This window comes from Symsagittifera roscoffensis, chromosome 5 (genome assembly GCF_963678635.1).
Source record: "Symsagittifera roscoffensis chromosome 5, txSymRosc1.1, whole genome shotgun sequence".
In the NCBI taxonomy this organism is placed as follows: domain Eukaryota; kingdom Metazoa; phylum Xenacoelomorpha; order Acoela; family Convolutidae; genus Symsagittifera; species Symsagittifera roscoffensis.
In genome coordinates this window covers 12147816-12170734 of record NC_087066.1, presented here as the reverse complement: position 1 = coordinate 12170734, position 22919 = coordinate 12147816, and the positions used below count along the sequence as shown (strand labels likewise).

At 36.1% G+C, this 22919-nt stretch overlaps 1 protein-coding gene across 1 annotated transcript; it reads left to right on the top strand.

Moving 5' to 3' along the window:
• The first annotated feature begins 6648 nt into the window (after positions 1 to 6648).
• LOC134845664 (von Willebrand factor A domain-containing protein 8-like) lies at positions 6649 to 22070 on the top strand. The gene is given in 12 exon segments (XM_063862693.1): positions 6649 to 6834; positions 7213 to 7309; positions 7693 to 7906; positions 8128 to 8295; positions 8500 to 9043; positions 11226 to 14525; positions 14803 to 14963; positions 16146 to 16230; positions 16233 to 16266; positions 16637 to 16890; positions 17257 to 17509; positions 21675 to 22070. Coding segments are annotated over 12 exon segments (5460 nt in total). The 5' UTR covers positions 6649 to 6725; the 3' UTR covers positions 21916 to 22070.
• Positions 22071 to 22919: the final 849 nt, after the last annotated feature.

The following is a 22919-nucleotide window of genomic DNA, read 5'->3' as shown; positions in this document are numbered from 1 at the left end:
AGAAGCTCAAGGCAAAAACCCTTGTAGAGAGCGAAATACTGCTGACAGTGTGCAACACCAACATTAGTCAAGCGAAGCTTCACAAAATATAATTAAATCAATGTCCGAAAAAATGTCTTATTTTTCGAAATGTTATATTTATATACCAAATTCCAAAATAGCAACATTTGGAGCAAGGCATGATTAAAATACTAGTCGAAATAGTGACTTAGATCGATACAGAGCAAGATAAGGATAGGTGATGAATCAATACTCAGTTAATTTTTTCTGGGAAAATGAAGACAATAACGAGGTTCGTTTCTATAGGTCAAAATGATGACCTAAAGGTTAGACTGATTCAACAAATTAAATGACGATAAAAAAACAACCAATCAGGATTCGAATAGAACATTATTTTTTGTACCCTTCTGATATAGGCTGTATAGCGAATCTGACAGAGCCTACTTTTTGTTCAAATGGAAATAATCAGTTTAAAAAATTGTCGGCTGGCCATTTTCCCACCAGCTTGTAAAATAAAATTGTTCAAAATTTATTCATACGTCAATTTGCACGTTAAAAATGTAATAATGTATTTATTCACGCCTACACGTTTTATTGCAGTAAAGGCTATCGAAAATCATGTTAGAAATGTATTCGTAAGTTGAATTTCAGTGAAGTCAAAAGGGATCTGGAAAAAAGCCGATTTTTGCCTACATTTTATCGGCTTAAAGTGGCCTTATATTGCGTCGTTTGATGACCGAAAAATTGCACATGAGGCTGTTTTGAGGGGATTTGGGGCTCGCACTTTTTTTATTAGATTTTCTCTTTTCCATTTTTTTTGGCTGAAACGGTTTCTGTTCTGGTACTTTCGGCTTTTTTCAAGGTTTACTGATTTTTTGTGATGCTATTTTCACATTCAATTGTTTCGGCATGTTTTTGATTCTAAACTAGCCTTATTCATTTTGATAGATCTGCTTAAATATCAGGTGGCTATTTTGAAGCTATTTTGAGGATTCAGAAATAATCAGATCCAACAAAAGATATTTTTTTCGTCTTATTTGGAGAAAGTACCAGGTGTGTTTTTCCAAAATTTGTCTGTTGTCTTAATCAAGCCAATTCATCACTACAGTGGATCACAATCATAAAGATCATAATCGAAAACTCGCTAATCGTAGGTCGTAGCCGGTTCGCGCAACTTCCTTGAGCTTCTTCTATTTACGGATATTGTTTTTACTAACTGTGCCATTTCCCTCTGGCCTCCAAAGCACCCGCAGAGCAGAATATAGGCTTTCAAGCCAGCGGAAACCAAACTGAGACCACGCAGCAATAACCAGTGAACGAGTTCAAGAGAGGCTTCAGCTTCCAAAACAAAATTTGAAACCTAAAGTAGAAGTTTTAAAAGCAAGTATCACCGTAAATGGAGTTGTTTTAAAAAATTATTACCAAGTTCTGTCAGAAATGCTTAAAATAGCTCAGATTGGAGTTTTAAGAAAGATATATACAAAGGTGAAATATAACATTGCAAAGCATGATCTAGTTCAAATTTGCATGCTAAATAAAAAGAATGCGATTGGGCACAAAACCGATGCTAGATGACGATCCGCAGGTTAGCACTAGCGCTTTAACATAATTGCACCGCATAACTATGTTTAATATAGAGTGTAGCTAAAACATGTAGAGAAAGCGTTTAATTCCTAAACATGTAAACTTTGTTTAAGCATGGCTGGAATTGTTTTGCTCAATTGAATAATATATTGATTATAACGCAGCCGAAAATAGTTTGCTATATAACACATAAACATAGCGACAGCGATAGCTTTCAAAAAGCCAATCTCCTTTTAACTAGCGGCTGAACATACAAAAATTTCTGTTCGTCCGAAGATGTCATGCTTACTTGCATTGACGTTCTTTCTAGAATGCAACTACGCAAAACTAAGCTCTGTCCGAATTTTCGAGATATCCGAACTCAAATCCAATTTTTGAGACTTCGAGTGCGGCTTTGGTTTAAGAAACTCGCCTAGTCTTTAAAAATAGACCTTCAACATGTACTTTGAGTTTTGTCAAATCTAACCTTTCGATTCCTTTTAAATTGAGTAATCATTGAAGTAGTTAATCATTTCAAATAGTCGGAGGTCTGAAAGTTTGGGTGATGATTTTCTATCAAGGTTTAAAATGCAATGGCGTTGGAAATGCCAGGTAGTTAAATGGACAGGTTGAATTGAGTGAGCTGTATAGGCCTAATAAAAATGTTCTAGGCTATCTATAAACGTTTAGGCGATGAACCAGCTTCGATAACAGTTGACTGCTGAGAATAGCTGTTTTTTTTCTCATGGCAAAGCCAGAAACCGCTTTCCATCTAGAAATATTGAAGTTTCTGAAAGACGGTCTTCTCCTTTTGCGTTTGCATGTTTTTTATTGGCAGCTTGCAGTCGAAATCGTTTGAAACGGGCTTTAGCGTCTAATCTCAAGGCAAATTTTACCTCTGTCGATTTTTACTTCTGTCAATTTTCCCCGAATGTTAGAGATCACAGGCGTTTTGTGTTTACTTTTTCATAACTGTGACTCATTTTTCACTTTTTATGCTAAAAGATTTGTCTGCTAAACGATCGGTCCCCATATAGAATTTTGAGCAATTGAAAATTTAAGCAATCAAACAATATGAAATCGCTCAATACATGAATATTCATCAATCACACCTGTAATAGTATGAACCGTTACGACCTGTAATGGCTTGTACCCAACACTTAACGTTTCGCAAATAGTTAAATATGTAGAAAAGCTGATTTACATGATTTCGTTAGTGTATAAGTTTTAATTTTGACAATAATTGATTTTAGTGGTTCTTATGCTAGTCGATGCGATTTTCAATAGTAAAACTTTTATGTCAGTTCAGCTTCATGTTAGTTTATACACCGACTGGTGGTGCGTCCTAATTCTAGAGAAAGTAGTCCGTACGTGCCGCTGCGTCTTCTAGACTTTTGAAGTTTATTGAGCTTCAATTTAGAGTTTTCTGGCGCGTACAAATGCTATGCTCAGAAGTTGGTAATTTGAGGTTCTCTTGATGTGGTGTCCTAATATTTTTTTATAGCTTTCAACTATTTTTTTCTGAAAATTTATGAATTTTTTTTGGACTCGTGTTGTTCTACTTTTCGCAGGGTCATTTTTCGTTATGATAAATACCGTTTTTGTTATCTGGTACGGTTTTTTTTTATCGGTTGACTATCTAAAGCATAGGTCTTAGTTTGATTAAAACAGTTTTTACTATAACTTAAATATATAATTTACCAGTCTGATTTTGAATAGTTTTGTTTTGTTGTTTTTTTGGATTAAACGATTTTGGCTTTGATATCAGCTTTTATGGCGTAGTGTCCTGGGTAAATTATATTTTATCCGGCTTTCAATGTGTTTCTGTCGGTTAGTTTGGCATGATATGTATGTGTTGTATTGCATGTAATGAGAAGCTTTGCTTCACCTCTGTTTGTAAGTTTTCTAAAGATGCCGTTTTTTTTTCATATGTCGGTTCATCTACTAGTAGAAACAATCTTTCATTTTTTATTGCAAGTGGCGCGAAGCTCTGCTTCGCTTCTGTATATTAGTTTGAAATTAATTTAAAGCCTAATCTAGACCCTGAGATGCTTATAAATGATGTATTGAACTCTCGCATAGACAGACAATTTCTGGCACTTTGTTGTTGCCAACATACGGTCTCCCCACATACTGTCGACTGAGTTATCGCTCGGCAAATACAAAAGTCTATTAAATGCTATAACAATTCAATTGAAATAATTTTTTTTACTTAGTTTTTTGCGTTTCATTTTCTATTCGCCAACTTGCAATGCTACGCTTGGGTTGTAATCCAACTTGATGTTTCGAAGTGCACTGGGATTGAAAATGTTTTTGTTTTCAGACTTGCCTTTATCAAGCGTAATCTTTTCGGATTGTAGCTTTTTTCATGCATGTAACTTGTGTAACAGAATCATTGATACTTTCGAATTTTATCTTCAAAGTAAATTAGAATTCCATGCCTTGTTCGGCTCATCTGGTCAAGCGATAACGTTTCTGCTTGAGACGGCAAAGATCCCGTGTTCCAATCCAGCCAGGAGTTCTTTCTTTTTGTAAACTCCGAACAATTTTCTGCTTAAACAAAAATTGTCATTATAATTAATGCTTGCATATTTGTGTCGGCTTCATTGCCATTTCCAGTGATTTCAGTACACTTAATCATGTGAAAAGTCTTTTTGTTTCATTGCTGTAACTTTAAATTTAAGAGATTTACCGAAATATAATTTCACTTACGAGAGCAATTGTACGTGTAATGGGAAACTAGACTGCTTTTTTTTTACTGTAACCATACTGCTAGAGTTACTTTCAAATGCTGGCTGCGCTGGCTTGCTCGCTTTCTTGAGCTGTCAAATAAAGCTACCATGTAGATCATCGTAGCTACTAAATATTAATTTTTCAAATATACTTATTGAAAAAAAAAGATGAAGAAATTTGTTCGGATTGGTGGCTTTCGTTCTAATTTCATTCGGCTCATATCCTGTTGTATCTTATATTGTACCGTCTCGAAGGCAAAGTATTTTCTTGTATTTTTGTTTTGTTTTCGGCCTTACGGGGTTGGACCCAATAACGGGGACCATGTTGTTTTAAAAATGGGTTGGGTTATTTAAAAAAGGTGCCAATCATGAGTAGTTCTTCAAACTCAAAGCGCTTTAACCTCATCTAGTTTCGAAAGTTGAATATTGTTTGAAAATTTTCAATCATTCTTGTTCTATTTGATTTTTCAAATCTTCTGTTGGCTACGTGCTTTCGAGTTTTTGGCTTTCCTTTCTTTTTCGGCCTGCGAGTTTGCAGTGCTGTGTCTATGTGGTATCGCAAATGGCGCGAAGATTGGCTTCGCCTCTGCAAAAAGTTGTTCACGCTTCGATTTGATGTTTCGATTTGTCTTCTGATTTGTTAAAAGGAAGGCAAACTCAGTTAAATGGCTGTTTAAGGTTGTTTTTGATTTTTATTTTGAGGTGAAGGTGTCAAATTTTGCCTTTTTTCAAGTAATGTTTTTAATTTTCGGCTTCCTTCTTTTTGTCTTCACCATCTTGTAGCGTGATGGGATATATTGTTTGTATCGAAAGTGTTGCGAAGCTCTGCTTCTTCCCTTTGCTCAGATATCACTCGACCGCATCTAATTTTGTTAAAAATCGAAGCTCGCTCTACAGTTTTCCAAATCTCAATAATTGAGCTGGAAACACTTTATAGGTAGTTTTTTAGGGAATTTTTTAAAAAGAAAACATTCAGGTTCAGTTTTTATTTTTGCTCTTTTAGTCGGGGACCAGACTTTTTTCCCTGTGAACAACTTTTCTTACAAGAAATTGCACTTACTTCCATTTTGAACATTAACAACTCCAGGTTCCTTTCCACTTGGACTGGAGGTATCGCGGTAGCTTTTGCATCCTAAGGTATGTGGTTCGAGTCGCGGCAGGACTTTGTTTTTTTCAGTAAGTATGATATTGAAAGTTTTTTATTTAGGTAAAAATGAATTGTAGCACGTTCGTTTGTCTGTTCAGGTTTCGTCGGAATAATTGCCACATCAGGGATTTTTGTTGTGCTGTAGTTAGGTATCATGGCGGTTGCAAGCGTTGTTCGTTATAGTTTCAGGGAGATTTGGTTTTGATGTATTTTTTTTGGATCGACTAGTTTCTGCTCAAAGATTGTCGGCTTTGTTTCGTATTTCTTGTTCCGTTGCTCATTTGACTTGCTTGGCGTGTTTTCCTAGAATTTCTTTTGATAAAAACAGGTGTTATGAAATTGTATGGAATTGGGTTTTTTATTGTTTTTTGAGACACTTTGAATTTTTTTTGACTTTTTGGAAAGTTTTAGTTTTTATCAAAAACTACAGTACAGATTTGTCAAAAACAGGTATCGTTGGAAAGACCGCCAGCTCCCCTGTGTGTATGCTCAATCTCCTACTCTCTTTTTACTTTACATCACTGTCTACAGCCTCCGAAAAAGTCTGAGGGAATATTTGAACCATATTTTGTCAATGATAGAAATAAAGTTAGTCATGAAAGAATCTGGAACATGAAAGGTTCTGGAAATTCAAAAAGTTTCTTCTCAGGAGATTGAAAAGTGTTCATAAACGTTTTAAACTATTTTCAATTAGTTAATTGACACTTTTCCAACTGTCTGTAGAGTATATTCTTGAACCATTACTGCAGCTCAATTGTCAAAACGTTACTTCAAACAGGAATATATTTAAAAACTTATCTTCTGATCAAAGGGGTTATCTTTTTGAAACAAGTTGTCGATTATCCAAGGATTTTGAAAATGAAAGAGCGAGATGAATTTTTTCTCCGACAATCGAAACTTGGATTTTAATTAAATGTTTTCTGTTAACTAGATCTCATTCACAGTTTTCCACTTCCAACAGATTGTTGGCTTTGTTTTGACTTCGCAAATGGGTGTGTCTACAATAGACATCGTTTTTTCTATTTTCTCGCGGCCCACCCAATGCGGATCATCCGGCGGGCAGGGTTGTCAAACGTTTCGCCAAAGCGGATGAAGTTGTGAATGCGCTCAGACCATGAACGAAGTGGGTTTTGACTTGACAACACGTGTTTTAAAAGCGGCACTATTTATTCAGTCAGCCAAGATGCAAAGATATCTTTCAGATATCTTTTGATTTCAAGATGATCTCCAGATTAACCCAATGACAGAATATACTTTTCACCGTCTCAGGATTAACTCAGACTATGATTCGAGGGTGGAAGTTCAGAGACAGACTTCTGAGGGGCTCGGTTAGCAAGGGCAGGAGAGGTAGTCACCAACATTTGAGATGCACCAGCTACATCCATTTCAACGGTACTTAAAATGACTCTTTTTGGTTTAATGTTTAATTGATCATGCACTGCAATTTTTTCACTCCTGGCCTTTCTGTGAGTTCGGAAAATAAGTTTGAAAATGGTGCCTTTGTTATTTAAAGGGACTCCAAAGTATCTATAGATCCAATGGTTATCTCCCAGGCAATTGTAAGTTTACTAAAGTGTCATGTATCATTTTGTGAATTTTTGTATAATTTCTACCAGAAAACAATATATTATGATTATTAGGAGCTCAATTTGTTTTAAAAAATCAACTAATGCGGCCATAAGGAATCGATTAATTAGTTACATTGTTCGAATGTTTAATACCGAAGCATCAATAACTGATCATGTTTATTTTTCGTGTATTTTACGGCAGATGTGAAGGTTGAAGTGCAAGAGTCGGCGAGACCGGAGAAGGTGCCTGTTGGACAAGCATTTCCGATTGAGAGCGATTTCATCAACAGACATCTAAGGTGAGAAGCATTCAGACTCCAATTAACAATCAGTATCTGCGATATTGTTGTTTTTTAAAACAATCAAAGAAGTTATTTATCCACAACGAGTAATAAACTAAATCAGTAAACCAATTAGTACGATGATACAACATTGATGATGGAGGTGGAGCAGATGGGCTTTTGATGCGTTGAAGAAAGCCTTTATTGGTTGAAATAAACCTCACTTGACCCTAATCGAAATTCATTTGGGGTATCGGTTTCAGATTTTGTCTGAAAAAAAAACTAACTCCTTACTAAAAAAAATTCCTTACATTGCTAACTTCGTCTGCTAGATTAAATTATCTTAAAAAATACGCTCTTATATAGTGACCAGTTCAGTTAATGTTGGCAGTTGTTCCCAGATGGCTGGCACAGAAAGACTCCTTAGGCCAAGACGTCTTCCTCCTCGGATCACCCGGTCCACTGAGACGCCGAGTGGCACTCTACTACGCCGAGTTGACCAACCGAGAGGTGGAGTACCTCGTCATTACCCGAGACACGACCGAGAGTGACATCAAACAGAGACGAGAGATCGAAAATGGAAGGACTGTTTATGTAGATCAGTCTGCTGTCAAGGTAAGTTTTTTTGAAACAACTTGGCTGCTTGTGATGAGATGAAAAACTGATAAAAAGTTGGCGAAGGTGTTTGAAAAGTTTGAACTTTTGTAATGATACGAAAATTTATTGTTATCGTTATGGAACAAATGAGTACTGAGACTGTCACTATATTGGAAGTGGAACAATTTTTTTGAATAAGCAAGTATGAACTTTGATCAGCCATTTATTTTTTTTTCAAGGCGGCTCTCAACGGCAGTGTATTACTGGTTGACGGAGTTGAAAAGGCGGAGAGGAATATTCTGCCCATTCTGAACAATCTTTTAGAAAACAGAGAAATGCAATTGGACGATGGCAGGTTCCTGGTGGCACCACAGAGATACGATCAATTGCTCCAGAAATATAGCAAGGCAAGAGTTTGAACTTTGTTTTCGATCAACTTGGAGAATTAGGAGAACCATAAGAGTGGTAATTTATCATGTGCCTCATTTTTATATGATTGAAGGTTGATGTCAGCAGAGATGGAATTTTGTCGAAGTTCTTGGTTTTCGCAGAATTATCTGATGCTGTGTCAAAGTTAAGATACAGAATTGAATTTAAATTTATTTATTTAGGAAGAGCTCAAATCGAAGAAACTGGAACGAGTTAATGAGAACTTCAGAGTCATAGCTTTGGGTCTTCCAGTACCCAAATTTAGAGGTAACCCCCTGGACCCTCCGATTCGATCCAGATTTCAGTCCCGTAAAATTACAGCACTACCCTTCAATGAAATGTTTGAACTTATGTCGTCTCAATCGGAAGAACTGTCTTCTACTGATGTTTCTGCAATGTTGACGTACGCTCAAATTATAAACTCGCCAGAATCATCAAGTTTAGGTGTACCACACTTCCCTGAAATGGCTCTTACGTCATTGGTGAAAGCTCAAAATCATTTTGGAAGAAATATTGACGTGAACAAGTTGTTGTTTTTGGTGTATCCGCATAAACTTCTCCCAAAAGAAGTTGAGAAAAAGGTGGAAGACATAGTAAAGAAGTGTGTAATTCCAACCGAACCGGAATCGACCAATCAGAAACCTGGGTATAGGGAGGCGGCAAGTCGAGCTCAAAATACTTCTGAGGATTATGTTCCGAATCAGAAACATGAAGAACTATTGCAAGGTTGGTTGAAGTTCGACAAGATTTGAGAATTTTTATGAACGTAGTTCTGATAATTCGTGAGGCCCTGTAGGTTGTTTCGTGCAAAAGTCTCTAATTTTGCTTGAGCTCAAATCTGCTTTCTCACAGTTTTATTTTTGATTTTTTTTAAGAGTAGATGAATGTAGTTCAGACTCTTATATAAATCGTGATAATTTTTTTCAGGAAAAGTCTTAAAAATTGTTCATATTCAAAGTGACGTTTTCGCGGTTTGACTTTTGATTTCATTTATATTAGTTCATTTTCTTTGTTAAAATGAAGGAAAACTCCACAATTGAACAACAAAAGTGTGAAGTGTCGAAAAACGTGATCGGCTTCTTGTTTCGGTAATGGAATTTATTTTTCAGTTTTTCCAGCGACATAAAAAATTTACTTATTGATCCAGTTTTCTTCACATTGGGTTAATTTTATCGAAAAACATCAATCACAAGTTATTTACTCAAGCAAAGCTTGTGTGATAGTATGAACTCTGTTTTTTTTAAACCCAATTCGCTAATATTGTTGCGACGCAAGTATCGTTGCGACAAAATGTGTTCATTTTGAAAGTGTTCATTTTGATCAATAACCAGCTATTATCTACAGACTATTATATTACAAATAGCGCTTTAGCTTCAAGGTATCATGAATCTGTAGCGTAGAGGTTGGGAAGGAGAACCGCAACAAAATAAGAGGGTTCGAACCTGGGCATGGTCGGATGTTTTTTTATGAACTTTTTGTCTACTAGTTAAAATGCGTCCACTCTATAAATTGAGGCATGTTAGTTGGTAATTTTCTTTTTTTTTCAAGATGACTGGTACTGCTAATGCGTCATAATTGGCTGCTTCACTTAGCAATTATGCAGGCTCTTAATTGGCGTGCATCACTTGAGAAATATTGTATACTTAAAGTCTTACTCATTCAGTTTTTCCCAGTAGCGTTATCGGTCATATTTTTGCTTGTGTATTCGAATTGCAACTTCTAATTTTAGTTATTAGATTGCCGATTGACCCAGTTATCAGTAATTTTTTTTTATTGAAATATTGTCAATTATAAATGATTTTTGAAATTTAAAGAGCTTTGAAAAGATGATTTTTTCCTCGGAAATTCGAATAATTTTTCTTGGTCTCCTAGAGTTCAATGTAACTTCAATGCTGCATGTTGGCTATATTCTTGATTTAACGATGTGTTTGACAGGATGAAATTTTGAATGCTGTCATCACTTTTTTAAATATCTGTTTACCCTTGCGTTAATTACCCTTGTGATAATTACCCTTGAGATACTTTGTTAACAGGATTCACTTCCTGGGCTCAATCTACTGGGACTTGTTAGTATTTGAAATATCCGGTGTAATCGAAATTTGTTTCTATCAAATTTTATCAACTCGATTTTTTCAAAATTCATTTTGTTTTCGGCTTAATAGGTTATTTTGTGGCCTAATTAATATCGATTTAGTGGCCTCTTATTGAGTAGTTTTATAGCCGAAGTTTTTTTCGTGTGTGCTTTTGTGTTTCGAGGAGAAAGGGGACCTAAAGTTTCTTAGTTAGAGTTTTTTGAGCATTTTTTCGGCATGAAAAATTTCTGCTTAAGTATTTGCGACATTGTTACCGCATTGTAACTTATTCTGTTTCAATCAATCATCAGGTGCTTTTGGCGTAGAGGTAACACAACTGCTTGATACGGCAAAAGATAGTGGTTTGAGTCCGGCCGGGAATTAGAGATGTGCTTTTTCAGACTATTCGTCCGTCTGTTTGTATCTGCCGGCTTAGCTTTTGCAGAACGAACTTTTTTTTCGGCTCCTTTCTACTATTTTGAAAGCTCAGTGTAAAATTTTTATTTTATTGGTGCAGGTAATTTTGCTGCAAGTAATTTTTATTGGTGCAGGTAATTTTGTTCCGGACATTATGGTCTTTAATTGCAATTTTTTTGACAAAAATGATTTTTTGAAGTTTTTATACATTTTTTTTCCGTTTGATTTTAATTATAGTCATTCATTTTTGTATCGCAAGTGGTGCGACGCTCAGCTTTCTCTGTGTTAAGAAATGTGTTTTCTAGTTGAGAAAAATTTAAAAAGAAAAGTTGAGCGTGCCTCTAGGAACAATGGCATGTACGAGTTATAAGATCTAGTGTTTTCTTAAAGTGCGTTCAAAACCGAAAACATGAATTTAGATATGTCCAGGAGCTTCGCTATGGGATCAGATCTCTGCCTTGTTGGACCCAAATCAAGTGGAAAATCAATAGTAGCAAGACACTTCGCTCATCTAAGAGGTCAGCAGGTCGAGACATTCATGCTGTACAACGACATCACAGCACGTGACATACTCCAGCAAAGGTCAACTAAACCTAACGGAGATACCTTTTGGAACAATTCGCCTCTCATAGACGCGGCCTTAGAAGGAAAAATTGCCATTTTGGACGGGTTGCACCACGTTGAACAAGACACGTTACCAGCGATACAGAGTTTAGTACACGATAGAGAAGTTACTCTATTTGATGGAGCAAAACTAATTTCGAAGCAAAAGTTTGAACTACTGCAAGAGAAAATGAACAGAGATAATCAGCAGTTAAACAGACGAGGCGTCTTTGCAATCCCAGAAGAGTTTAGGATCTTAGCTTTAGCGGAACCTCCGAACTTAAAAAGTGGAGTTAATTGGCTAAATTCAGAAATTTTGAGCATGTTTCATTTTCACATGGTGAACGCAATCGAAAATTCGGAGCAAATTAACTTGTTTACGGAACTATATCCGAGTGTTGATCCTAAACTGATATCGGAAATTTGTTCATTTTCAACTTCATTGAAAAAATCAAAAGACGAAAATTTGCAAGCTTTATCGGGTTGCTTGTCTACAAAGCAAGTAAAACGCTTGCTGAAGTTAATTTCAGACGATTCTACCATTGATGTTCGCAAGTCAGTCGAAAGTGCATTTATGCCTCAGTTTTTGCCACCTTTGCCTCAAAAAGCATTCATAGAATTCATCCAACAGCAAAACTTCACTACACTGCCCAAAAAGAGTGGAAGTGAAAAATTGGATAGTCCGTTTTTGTTTTCGAAAGATACGGAAGTTCTGGAAGCTACAGACGAATCTCTGATTCCTCAAACTCTGTTCTTCGAAAATGAAGAGCAAACGAAGATTCTAGAAAACATGAAGAGGTCTTTTGCTATCGGAGAACATCTTTTACTAGTCGGAAATCAAGGCGTGGGTAAAAATAAACTAGTCGACAAAATGCTGTCCCAACTTTCGAAACCAAGACAGTATATACAGTTGCATAGGGATACAACAGTGCAAGCGTTGACAGTTCAACCTAGTGTTAAAGATGGCAAAATTGTGTATGAAGATTCGCCTTTGATCAAAGCTGTCAAAAATGGACATGCCCTAGTGGTAGATGAGGCTGACAAAGCACCCACACACGTGACAAGTATTCTGAAAGGTCTCGTTGAAGATAAGTTCATGCATTTGTCAGATGGACGAAAAATAGTCGCTAAGCTACCAGAAAAGTTTGACCAACGTAGTGAGAAAATTATTGTGTGCCATCCAAATTTCCGGATGATTGTTTTGGCAAATCGACCTGGTTTCCCGTTTTTGGGAAACGATTTCTTTGCCGCAATGGGAGACCTTTTTTCATGTCATGCTATTGATAATCCAGGAAAAGATTCTCAGATTGAAATGTTAACGAGATATGCTCCTAATGTTGATCGAGAAATCGTTATTCGGCTTATTGATGCGTTCGATGAACTACGCGATCTTTCGAACCAAGGCGTATTATCTTATCCGTATTCGACTCGTGAACTTGTAAATATTGTGAAGCATTTAGAAGAATTCCCACGTGATGGAATTCCAAGAGCTATTCAGAATATTTTCGATTTTGACGGGTTTGATGATCAAAATCTGACAGAAGTGAACAAAGTCTTGAAGAGAAACGGAATCCCCGTTTCTACAGGAAAAGCTCAAGTTCATATGGCCAAAGAAGTACCTCTACCTGATTTTAAGAAGATATCAGTCATTAGAAGCGATATTGACAATCCAATATCAGCTACGCAAAAAATCGTAGCGACCAACATGGATTTCGATTCTACAAGATTATCACCAGAAATGAGAAAAATGCAGACTTATTCGCCGAGAGCAGAATTTTTTCAAGAGCAGAAAAAGATAGTATCGATTCCGATCGATAAAAGTTCGGCTATTTGTGATATGAAAGCGCTTAAAATTGCAGAAAACATGAACAGTCCAGCTGGTGTTTTTGCAGTTTCGTTGTTTCCATGCAAATTGTTTTTTGTTCCGACTGAAAGCAGCGTGCAGACTTTGAATCAAACATCTTGTTCGTGTACCGACTTGAGCAAGGTTTTTGACCGAACCAGTTTATGTACAACTTTACAACTGAATTTTGTGAGAGCAGAGAATATTGGTAGTGGAAATTTTTCTGTTGCTTGTTACTCGCCTCAAAATAATATTTTACTCTTAGTTGACCCAGCTAACAACCAAGGGAAAATTCTGAATTTGGAACGATTAACAAATGAAGGACCTTCAAATGCTATGAGTTCTGTTTTCAGAAGAGGAAAAGTTTCTGCTGGATCATTCAAAATGGTTAGCAGCGAAGCTGTAAATTCAAAGTTAGTTTTCTATAAACCAAATAGCGAAAAAATGCTAGTGCTTGATTTCAATTTGGATAAAATTTTGGAAATAAATGTTCCATTTGAAATAAGAAACGTAGAGTTTCTCTCTGAAGATGACCTTGCGGTGTACAATGTAGAAAACGAAATGATCAAGTTTTCTCGCATTCCGAATACCAGGGAGTCCGAAAGTTCAAGTGAGGAAGAAATATTTGTCTATAAATCACGTAATTCTGCTAACGATTCCACTTTGAGATGCTCTGGCTACTTCGATTCCAGTCAAGTCTCAGAGTTCCTGGAGAACCAGAACATCGTTACTCCTGCCAAGTTGGTGACCGGGGATCGAACCCAGGTCGGAATTTCTCTTGGATTTCCAGATTTGGATGACGGTGAAGTGTATGGAGTCAAAAGATCTGAGACCCTTAGAAACTCGCCGAGTTCGATATTTCTTAACCCTTCGTTTGCAGCGGTTTCTTTAGTTGATACCCGTTTTATACCGAAACAGTCATTGCCCGATGATATCCATCTCGCTGATTATCCAACGTCTCTAGAGTGGATCAACGTACGATCCAAGGTGCTTAGATACTTGCCAATTCCAACTAATAAATACGAGCACGCAATGTCGCGATATTTAGCGCCGATGCATGGACAAAATCTTGTTATATCTTCAGACGGTCATTCATATGTTTATACGTGTGACCCATGGGGTACTTTGCGTCAATGGGAAGTTAATTATGACTCATTGCGGGCGTCGTATCAGAAGTGGGTGAACATGATTGGGCATCAGGACGAGCCAATCAAAATACGACATTCACAGAGAGAGGCAACAGGACCGAAACATGGCAAAGTAGATGCAAAAGGTTAGTTCAATGGGAAAATTGTAGTTGCTTTTTTGAGGTAACTAGTGAAACACAACATGAAAATCAGACCACTTTATGCAATTTATAACTTTTTTTCTGATAAACCAGGCTCAGATTTGTGTTCTGCTCTAGAAACGAAAAGCCATGATTTTATTTTATCAGATGCTTAGAATGAAGAATTTCAGCATATCAAAAGCTAAATGTTTTCTCCATAAGTCTGTATGTACATTATAGTTTTAAAAAACTGACTAATCAGTTAATACTTTGTGGGTTCCAGGCGATCCGCACGTGGGTGGCAATCAGTGGGCGGGTGGATCCGGAGGAGCAGACACTGCGGGACTCGGAGGAGTGGGCGGACCCTACAGACTCAATCTAGGACACCAGGTGTTCCAGGTGCCTGACTCGATGAAGCAAAATGTACCACCACATGTGCTGAAGGTGTGCTTAAAAAATTTGTCTTCTTGATACTTTTCAAGATGATGTTTCAAAAATGTTGTCTTTTTTGTTTAATGACAAAGAGACGGGTCTGATCTAGACAGTGAACTTAATAACAAGTAAAACAAACAAATTGAAGGCTTTTTGGTGGCTAATTGAACAAATTAGGCCGTAAACGAATATGTTTCACAAATTGCTTGCCCTCAAATCGAACGAAAATAAGGGGGACCGATCGTTTAGCAGACAAATCTTTTAGCATAAAAAGTGAAATTTGAGTCTTTTAGCTGACCAACGTAATAAAGTGATGGATGATTGATTGACAGACTCAAAAAGACGCTCAGTCTGGGGCCAGGCTTCCCCAATTAATTCAATTATCTCACGATTTGTCAACAAAACTATCAACTTAAAAAACACTAGTGTAAATTAGCGGCAAAACAATGATTTACGCTCAAAATAACACTCGTGTTGAATTGAAGCGCAGCGGAGCAAGCGGTCTCTAATCGCCAATGCCGCGTTTGAAGTTAGCTGTCACACTTTAAAATTGTTCTGTGTCTGCTAAAAAAAACCTGTCAGCTAAAAAACCGGTCTGCTAAATCTCTAGCACCGAAAATAAGACCAAATGCTGTACTAAATAATGATTCAATATTGGGCAAATAACTTGCTTTAAATTGATTGACTTGCTTCTGCTCTGTTTGGTTTTTTGTCTCTCAAAATAGCCTATTAAGTTCACTGTCTGGATCAGGCCTGTCTCCTTGTCATTTGCCGAATTGTTTGATCAAAAACTGCAAATGTTTATGCTTCAGTTTAGGTTAAATTTTAGTTTAAAAGTGCCTAATTCTAGTATAGATCTGATTACCAAACGAACAAACCCAAAAGTCGAAAAAAATAGTGTTTTTCTTAATATAATAGTTAAATCAATTTCGGGAAGCTACAATTTCGATAGTTTTTGTCAGTTTTGTTAATAAAAAGGTTTTAAAATGTCACTGGATTTCTCCAGCCTTTATTTTGGAGTTGCATTTCATGTAAATTTTATCCATACTTTGCCATATGGTTTTAAAAATTTTAACCAAACATATTCCAGGTTCAACAATCTGTTTGATGCAGCGTAAAGGGTAGTGACACGCTAGTACAATCATGAGCCCAAGAGTCATTAACTCTAAAAGGTGAGTCCGTGTGGCGTTTTAGGCAGCCAAAGAGATGCGTGACAAGGCTTTTGCAGAGAGACTGAAGGAGATAGAAATGAGTCAGTTCGAAGCAGAGACCTACAACTCTACGAATCTGTCAAACAACATATCAACTCAGTCAGGTAGAAAACACAGGCAACTACTGCATATCTTTAATCCTAGTTTATCAAAGAAATGATTGCTCTTAAAATTTGGCGCTGGGGTAGTCTTTAACCAAAATATTAAAATTTTGATTACAAGTTGTAATAATTTTTTCAAATGCTTCAATTTAAAACACTGAGAAATCCTCAGGAAGATAAGTGAGAATTAGTTCTAAATGTATCATCAGAAAACGTTTAATTTTCACCTAAATTAGAAACTTTTTGAGGCTAGCTGAATTGAGCTCTTTACTTTAGGTATTATTTTGGCTTTCAGAAATTTCGATGAAAAGGCTCACCACCAGCTGCACATTCGATTGCTTACAAAAATCTATGTTTTTGTGTTTTTTTGCAGGGTAGTGATTGACAGCTTGGAAGCCAAACAGAAAGACAGAGAGTGGCTCAAACACCAGACCCTGGGAGAACTGGACGACACCAAATTAGTGGACTCTCTTTTGGGGGAGAAGTCTGTGTTCAAGAGGAGAGGGGAGAAAGACCCTCTGCCAGGGCAGCAGCAGAAGAAACCGAAGTTGTTGAGGCTGTTGTGTGATGTTAGTGGCAGCATGTACCGGTTCAACATATACGACCAGAGACTACAGAGACAGTTAGGTAAGGTATTTTTTAACGATATACTCCCGTTTGATTTAAATGTATAAGCAACACTTCCATGAAAAAGCTGCGAAGATTGAAACGCAATAAAATCACAGCTGATAAATGCATCGCCCATTTGAATTAAAATTGACCCTGGCGAAACGTGAAACGCTTTTGGGCTAAAATTGCTCAAATAAACAAGAATCGAAAATGATATAGCTTCCGACCTGTTTGTCAAGTGACGTTTTTTTTTGTTTTCAAGTTTTGAAGTAGACGTGTTGTCCTGTAGCTTCAGCATTTATGCTTGACTAAATTGGACTATTTTTAAGGGTTACCTGTATAATGCAGAAGGGAATCACGTTTTGCATGTAATCTTCTCTTAAGAATCTGTATGTATGGTGATGGAAGCCCTGAAAGGCTACGAGTCCAAATTCAAATACGACATCATCGGTCACTCGGGAGAGGACGACTCAGTGGAAATAGTGAAACTTGACAATGCGCCCTCGAATGAGAAAGAGAGACTGCGGGTGTTGCAGACTATGCATGCTCATTCGCAGTATTGTCTGTCTGGCGATTCGACGGTAGCTGCATGTTCAAAGGCGGTCAAGGACTTGGCCAAGATGGAAGCGGACGAAAGGTCAGGTATTATTGTTTACTTACAAATATTGTTTACTTAATACGTAACGCTTAGTTTCAAACCTTCTCAAGTCCATAAAAATTAGCAAAAAATTTGGAGAAAAGCAATCGGGTATCAATTTTCATATTTTTCTTCGCGTCCAAATGAGCTGTATTTTTTGAACAGATGAAAATTTCCGGCTTATTTAAGTTAAATATTGGATTGTTTTAATGTCGGCTTAGTTTTCACAGCACTGAATTATCATGAAGGAGTAAATAGTTTTACCATTGCAGACTTTCTTTTCTTAAATTGCTAATAGTGCAAGTAAACGAGTTCCATGACTGCTGAATAGATTTTCGATCGATCTTGTAAATTTTTAATGTCGATTAATTTAACAGGTAATCATAGAATATGTAAGCAATTACAGATGGTAAATGCATGTATCAAGTATAAGCAACATCTCAGATTTGTTATGTACTGAGAGATAGTTCGAGTCTCAGTCAGATTTTTTGAGAAATTTGTTTCTCGACTTTTTCGGTTTTTGTTCCGACCATTGAAAACGCGGAGGAATTTTGTATTCGAGTATTTTACTTTTTTTCCTCGCAAAATCAGGTACCACAAACAATCATCGGACTGGCTTGAGTGATATTTCATATTAAAGCCCTTTCAGTTGTGATTCGAACCGACTGTGTCGAGAAAAACCAGTTTGAAGTTTTCGATTTTTCGTTGAAATCCGTGCAAGCAGGCTTATTAGAAGGATAGTCGCAGACGCAGATTAGTAGTAAACAAACAATGAATTGTTTATTCAAGCCCTTAATCTAATTAAATAAAGTTTCAAAGTTTTCAAAAGTTCAAAAAAAAAATCTTTTTTTTCCTTAGTCATGTTTCGATGGAAACTGTTTATCAATATGGCCATTTTACTAGCCTAGGGTATCGGAGATGCCCAGCATTTAGTCTTTCTTTCTGATCATTTCATCACACGTCGCACAAAAAAGTTGAAATTGGTTTTTAAAAAAGCTTATTTTTTTGTAGTTTTTCAAGAATATGGTCGGAACACTCTAAGCTTTTTGCACAGCAATAGGCTATCTTTGTTCAGTTTTGGCTTCACTTGCTCTAATTGCTCATCTTAAGCCGACGATAATTGCAGCTATCGAGTTTTGAAATTCTTATTTATTGTTTTTTTTGATGTTTTCATCTGAATTTATTTCGAGCTTATTTCCGCCTCGCTTTTTTAAAAGCCGATAAACGCAGTGAGGACTCTTATAAATTTCGTGGTGATTTTTTTCGTGTTTTTTTAGTCTTAAAATACACTTCTAACTACAGATTTGCACTTATATAAATTAATAAATTTATGAAAGCACTTGGGTATGCATGCACTCAATTTAAATTCATCAGCTAAAATTTAGGCAAACTGCACTCTCCAAATACAAAAGTGGAAATGGCACGAAAAAGCGTCAACGACTTCTAGTTTCGAAAGTGAAAGTTAATTTTTGAATTTCTCAGCGAAATAAAAAACTTACCTATGAATACAGTTTTCTCAAATTTAGTTAACTTTATCCAAAAAAAAACGATCAATCTTAATTTCTTGAAATTCAAAGAGGAAGGCCATAGATTTTTTTTCGAAAATTGATTTTTTTAAAGTCAGTTTTTTTCTGTTTCCTCGCATTCACTGACTATTTTCAAACTGTCTGTTGGCTTTGTTATCTATTTTTCCTGTATATGTTGGTTTAAAAGTTGATTTGGAAGTTTTGTGCATGCGGATATATAATTGAAGTTATTAGTTTTATGCCGTTTTTTTTGCAGTACATGTTGTTTTTAACTTATTTCTGTGCGAAACACTCAAACAAGGTTCTGATGTGTTTTTTGATCGTTCATTGCCCAATATGGGTAAAGCGTTTAAGAAATCTTTGCATACCTATAAATATTTGAGATTATTTAGTCTTGTGGTTTTCATTTATCCGTTTTCTAATTTTTTGAGAACTGCGGAGTATTTAATCAACGAGTTTTGAGTCTAACAAATTGTAATGGAAAATATGAAAATCATTGTCTTCGATCAGTTCTCTGATAATGTGTAGTTTTGATTCTGAGACATCTTAAGCGAAATATTTGGATATAGGATTTTTTTGAGAAGGGCGGATTTTCAAACAAAAAATCGAAGAATTTACCTACATTTTTTATAGGTCGACCAAATTTATTTTCCGCGCTCACCTAAAGCTCCAAAAGTATCCTGCTATGGCCAATTTTTTTCTGCCGCAAGCAAATTTTTGAAAAAAAACTGTTTCTAGGTCTTTTTTGGACAATTTAGACCAGAAATTTGCGTTTTTCTCGGCCCGCGCTTCCCCTTCAAAGTTAATATATAATGGTGCCTTTAAAAAAATATTTGGGTCAACCGGCCAAAAATTAAGGTCTTTTAATAGTACTAAAGGAGGAACCCTTGGGTAGTCAGGGAGTCTAATCCCTGAAATGGAAGGGAGTTTGCTACCGCTTTTAACCATTGAAATCGAGATTTTACAATACCGGCCATGGCATCGAATTGCTGCTTTTAAACGAAAATAAAAGTGCTATCTTTGGTGGGGCATTTTTGAAGTGGTAGGCTAAATTAGCAGTAATCCCAAGTGCTTTGACATTTGATTAGTAATAAGCTAGCACAGTTGTTGCTTTTTTAAATTTATTACTCGAAACGATAAAAGCTATTTTTTTCATACAACAGTATAATTACCCATGCGATAAGCGAGGATATTGCAATTTGATACAAGACTTTTTTCCGTAAATAACTTTGCTCAGAGAGTGCTCAAAATTAGAAAAGGTAAATTTAGTTTCAGTTCATAAGAAATTCACTTTTCTTCGCGTTTCCGGTACACCTGTTCTGGAGGTACCTTGGGACGGTTAAGGTCTTGGGTTCCAATCTGGCAGGACCTGTTTTTTTTTTCAAACGGGAAATAAGCCGTCTCAAAAAAAATGTGGGCTTATTTGTCTGCTTTTGTTTTGTCGACAAATCTATGCCATATCACACTGTTTTTTTTTTGCTGTACACAAGCTACATTGTAGTTGTTTTTAGTGTTTTGATTGTTTTCTTATATTTGTAATTATAACTACCTTGAATTTGTATGTGTATGGTTTTTGTTTTTTTTTGGTTATAAAGTTAATTCTGCCTAAAAGATTTCGGCGTTTTTATTGGCTTATTGACCTATTTTTGATCGTTGAAAAACGTAATAGGTTTCATAGTTTTTCATGACTTTTTTCCGGCTTTTTTGTGTTTTTTCCTTTTTGTTCCGCTTGATAGGTTTCGGCCTACATAAAATTGGCCTAATTGCCTCATATTGCGTCTTTCGACAAGCGAAATTTTTTTGTGTGTATGTGATTTGAGGGTGAGGGGGAATTTTTATTAGTCATAACTTGTTTAGAATTTGTTTCTAATTCTTTTCTTTTCGGCTAAAAATTTTTCGGCCTATATTATTTTATGTCGGGTGAAATTATATCGGCTCTTATATAGGTCACGATGATTTTGTTTTTCGTCTTTTTTTCGGGAAAAGTCATAAAATTTGTTTTGGCTCAAACTCACTTTTTCGCGTTAGTCTTTTGCTTTTTTAAATTTAATTCACTTCCTTTGTTTAAAGGAAGGCAAATTCAACTATCGAACAGCAAAAGTACTAAAATCGAACAGTATGCGACAATCACACTATTCTGCGCTCGTGCAAAAGTACTAATTCCACTATCGAACAGCAAAAGTACTAAAGTCATGAAAAACTTGGTCGACTTCTAGTTTCGAAATTGGTATTTAATTTTCTGGTTCTCGGCGGAGTAAAAGATTAACCTATCGATCCAGATATCTCAAATTGGACTAATTTTGTCAAAAAAGTGTCAATCATAAATTGTTCCAGAAATTCAAAGACTTATCTTTTTACTTTGTACGTGGTAAGCTGAATTTTTTTCTAAGATTAAGTGAGTATTTTTTTTCTGTTTCCTTGCGTACATGACTCTTTTTTATCTGTATGTTGACTATGACTGAAAACTCTTTTGGGGCTACCAAAATTGAAAGCCGATTTTTCAAAAAGAAGATAAGTGCTCGAAAGTGAGTGCATATTCATTCCTGAGATAATTAATTTGAATAACTATTTTATTAACTAGATACAGAAGCGGTGTAGTTATGTTTGAGCTAGCCTAAGTGTAATTTGCTTGTATTTAGATTCCTTATTCTGTTCTCGGATGCCAACTTCTCTCGTTACGGAATCAGTCCCTCCAGACTAGCACGAGAGATGCTGAGTGAGAAAGAACGAGTGAACTCCTTCATCTTCATCGGATCACTCGGAGACGAGGCAGAGATGATGAAGAGTCAGTTGCCCTCCCAGAGTGCATTTGTATGCCTGGACACCAAGGATATTCCTGCGGTGATTCGACAGATATTGACGTCTACTATGCTGAAATAGAAATCGAGGATACTTAACCGCTTCCTCGAATAAATTGGAAATGATTAAGATTAATAATGCAGAGCTGAGCAAAAAGAATTTTATAGTAGAAACTAAATGTAAAAAAGATTTGAGCTGTTCTGTACTTTTGCGAAGCGAGTGTATTAGTACGAACCTTTTTTCCAACCTAACTCGCAAATATTGGTGCTACTTTTGGGGCACTTTTAGAGCTTTTTCTTAGTATGTGCTTTGACATTCGAAATGTAATAAGTTAACACAGTTGATGCATTTTTAATTTATCAAATGAACCGAAAAAATGATTTGTTCCAAACAACATAACAATCATGAAAACTCGATTTCAGACATTTTCTTACTCAATATCACATGTAAAGTTAGTGTGGATGCCTTCAGTTTGTTATTTTTACCCTTTCGATATGCAAGGGTATTGCAACCGGATACTAGGCTGTTTTTCTGTAAACAACTTTGTCCACAGGACTCATCTGGACTAATCTCTACCTCGTTTCCTAATGTCTTCAAATTTCTTTGCGTCTCCGGCCACCTTAGCCTGGAGGTAACGAATATGCCTGAAACGGCCAAGTTCCTGGGTTCAAATCTGACCAGGACTGATTTTTTTTATTATTCTGTTCCAAATAAAATTTTCGGCCAATTATTTGTGTGCTAATCTGTTATCGAATTAGTTGTCAAATCATGGACCTGTTTTTTCTGCGCGCACTTTTCTTTGATGTTTTTATTGTTTGACTTACGCCTACATTTTGTAACTTCACTTTCCTTGACTTCGTATTTCCTTAGTTTTTTTTGTTTTGCTAAAAAAAATTTCCTGGGCCAAAATTATTTCGGCCTATATTTCATGGGAATTATGACCTTATTTTTGGTGGTTTCATTTCAGCAATCCCATACGCACTTCTCAAGTTGGTTGTATGATTACCAATAGGTTTGTTGAAATTTCGTTTTCGTTTTGGAAATTTTTTCTGTTTTAAATTTTTTCAATCTTAAGTTTTTCTCAG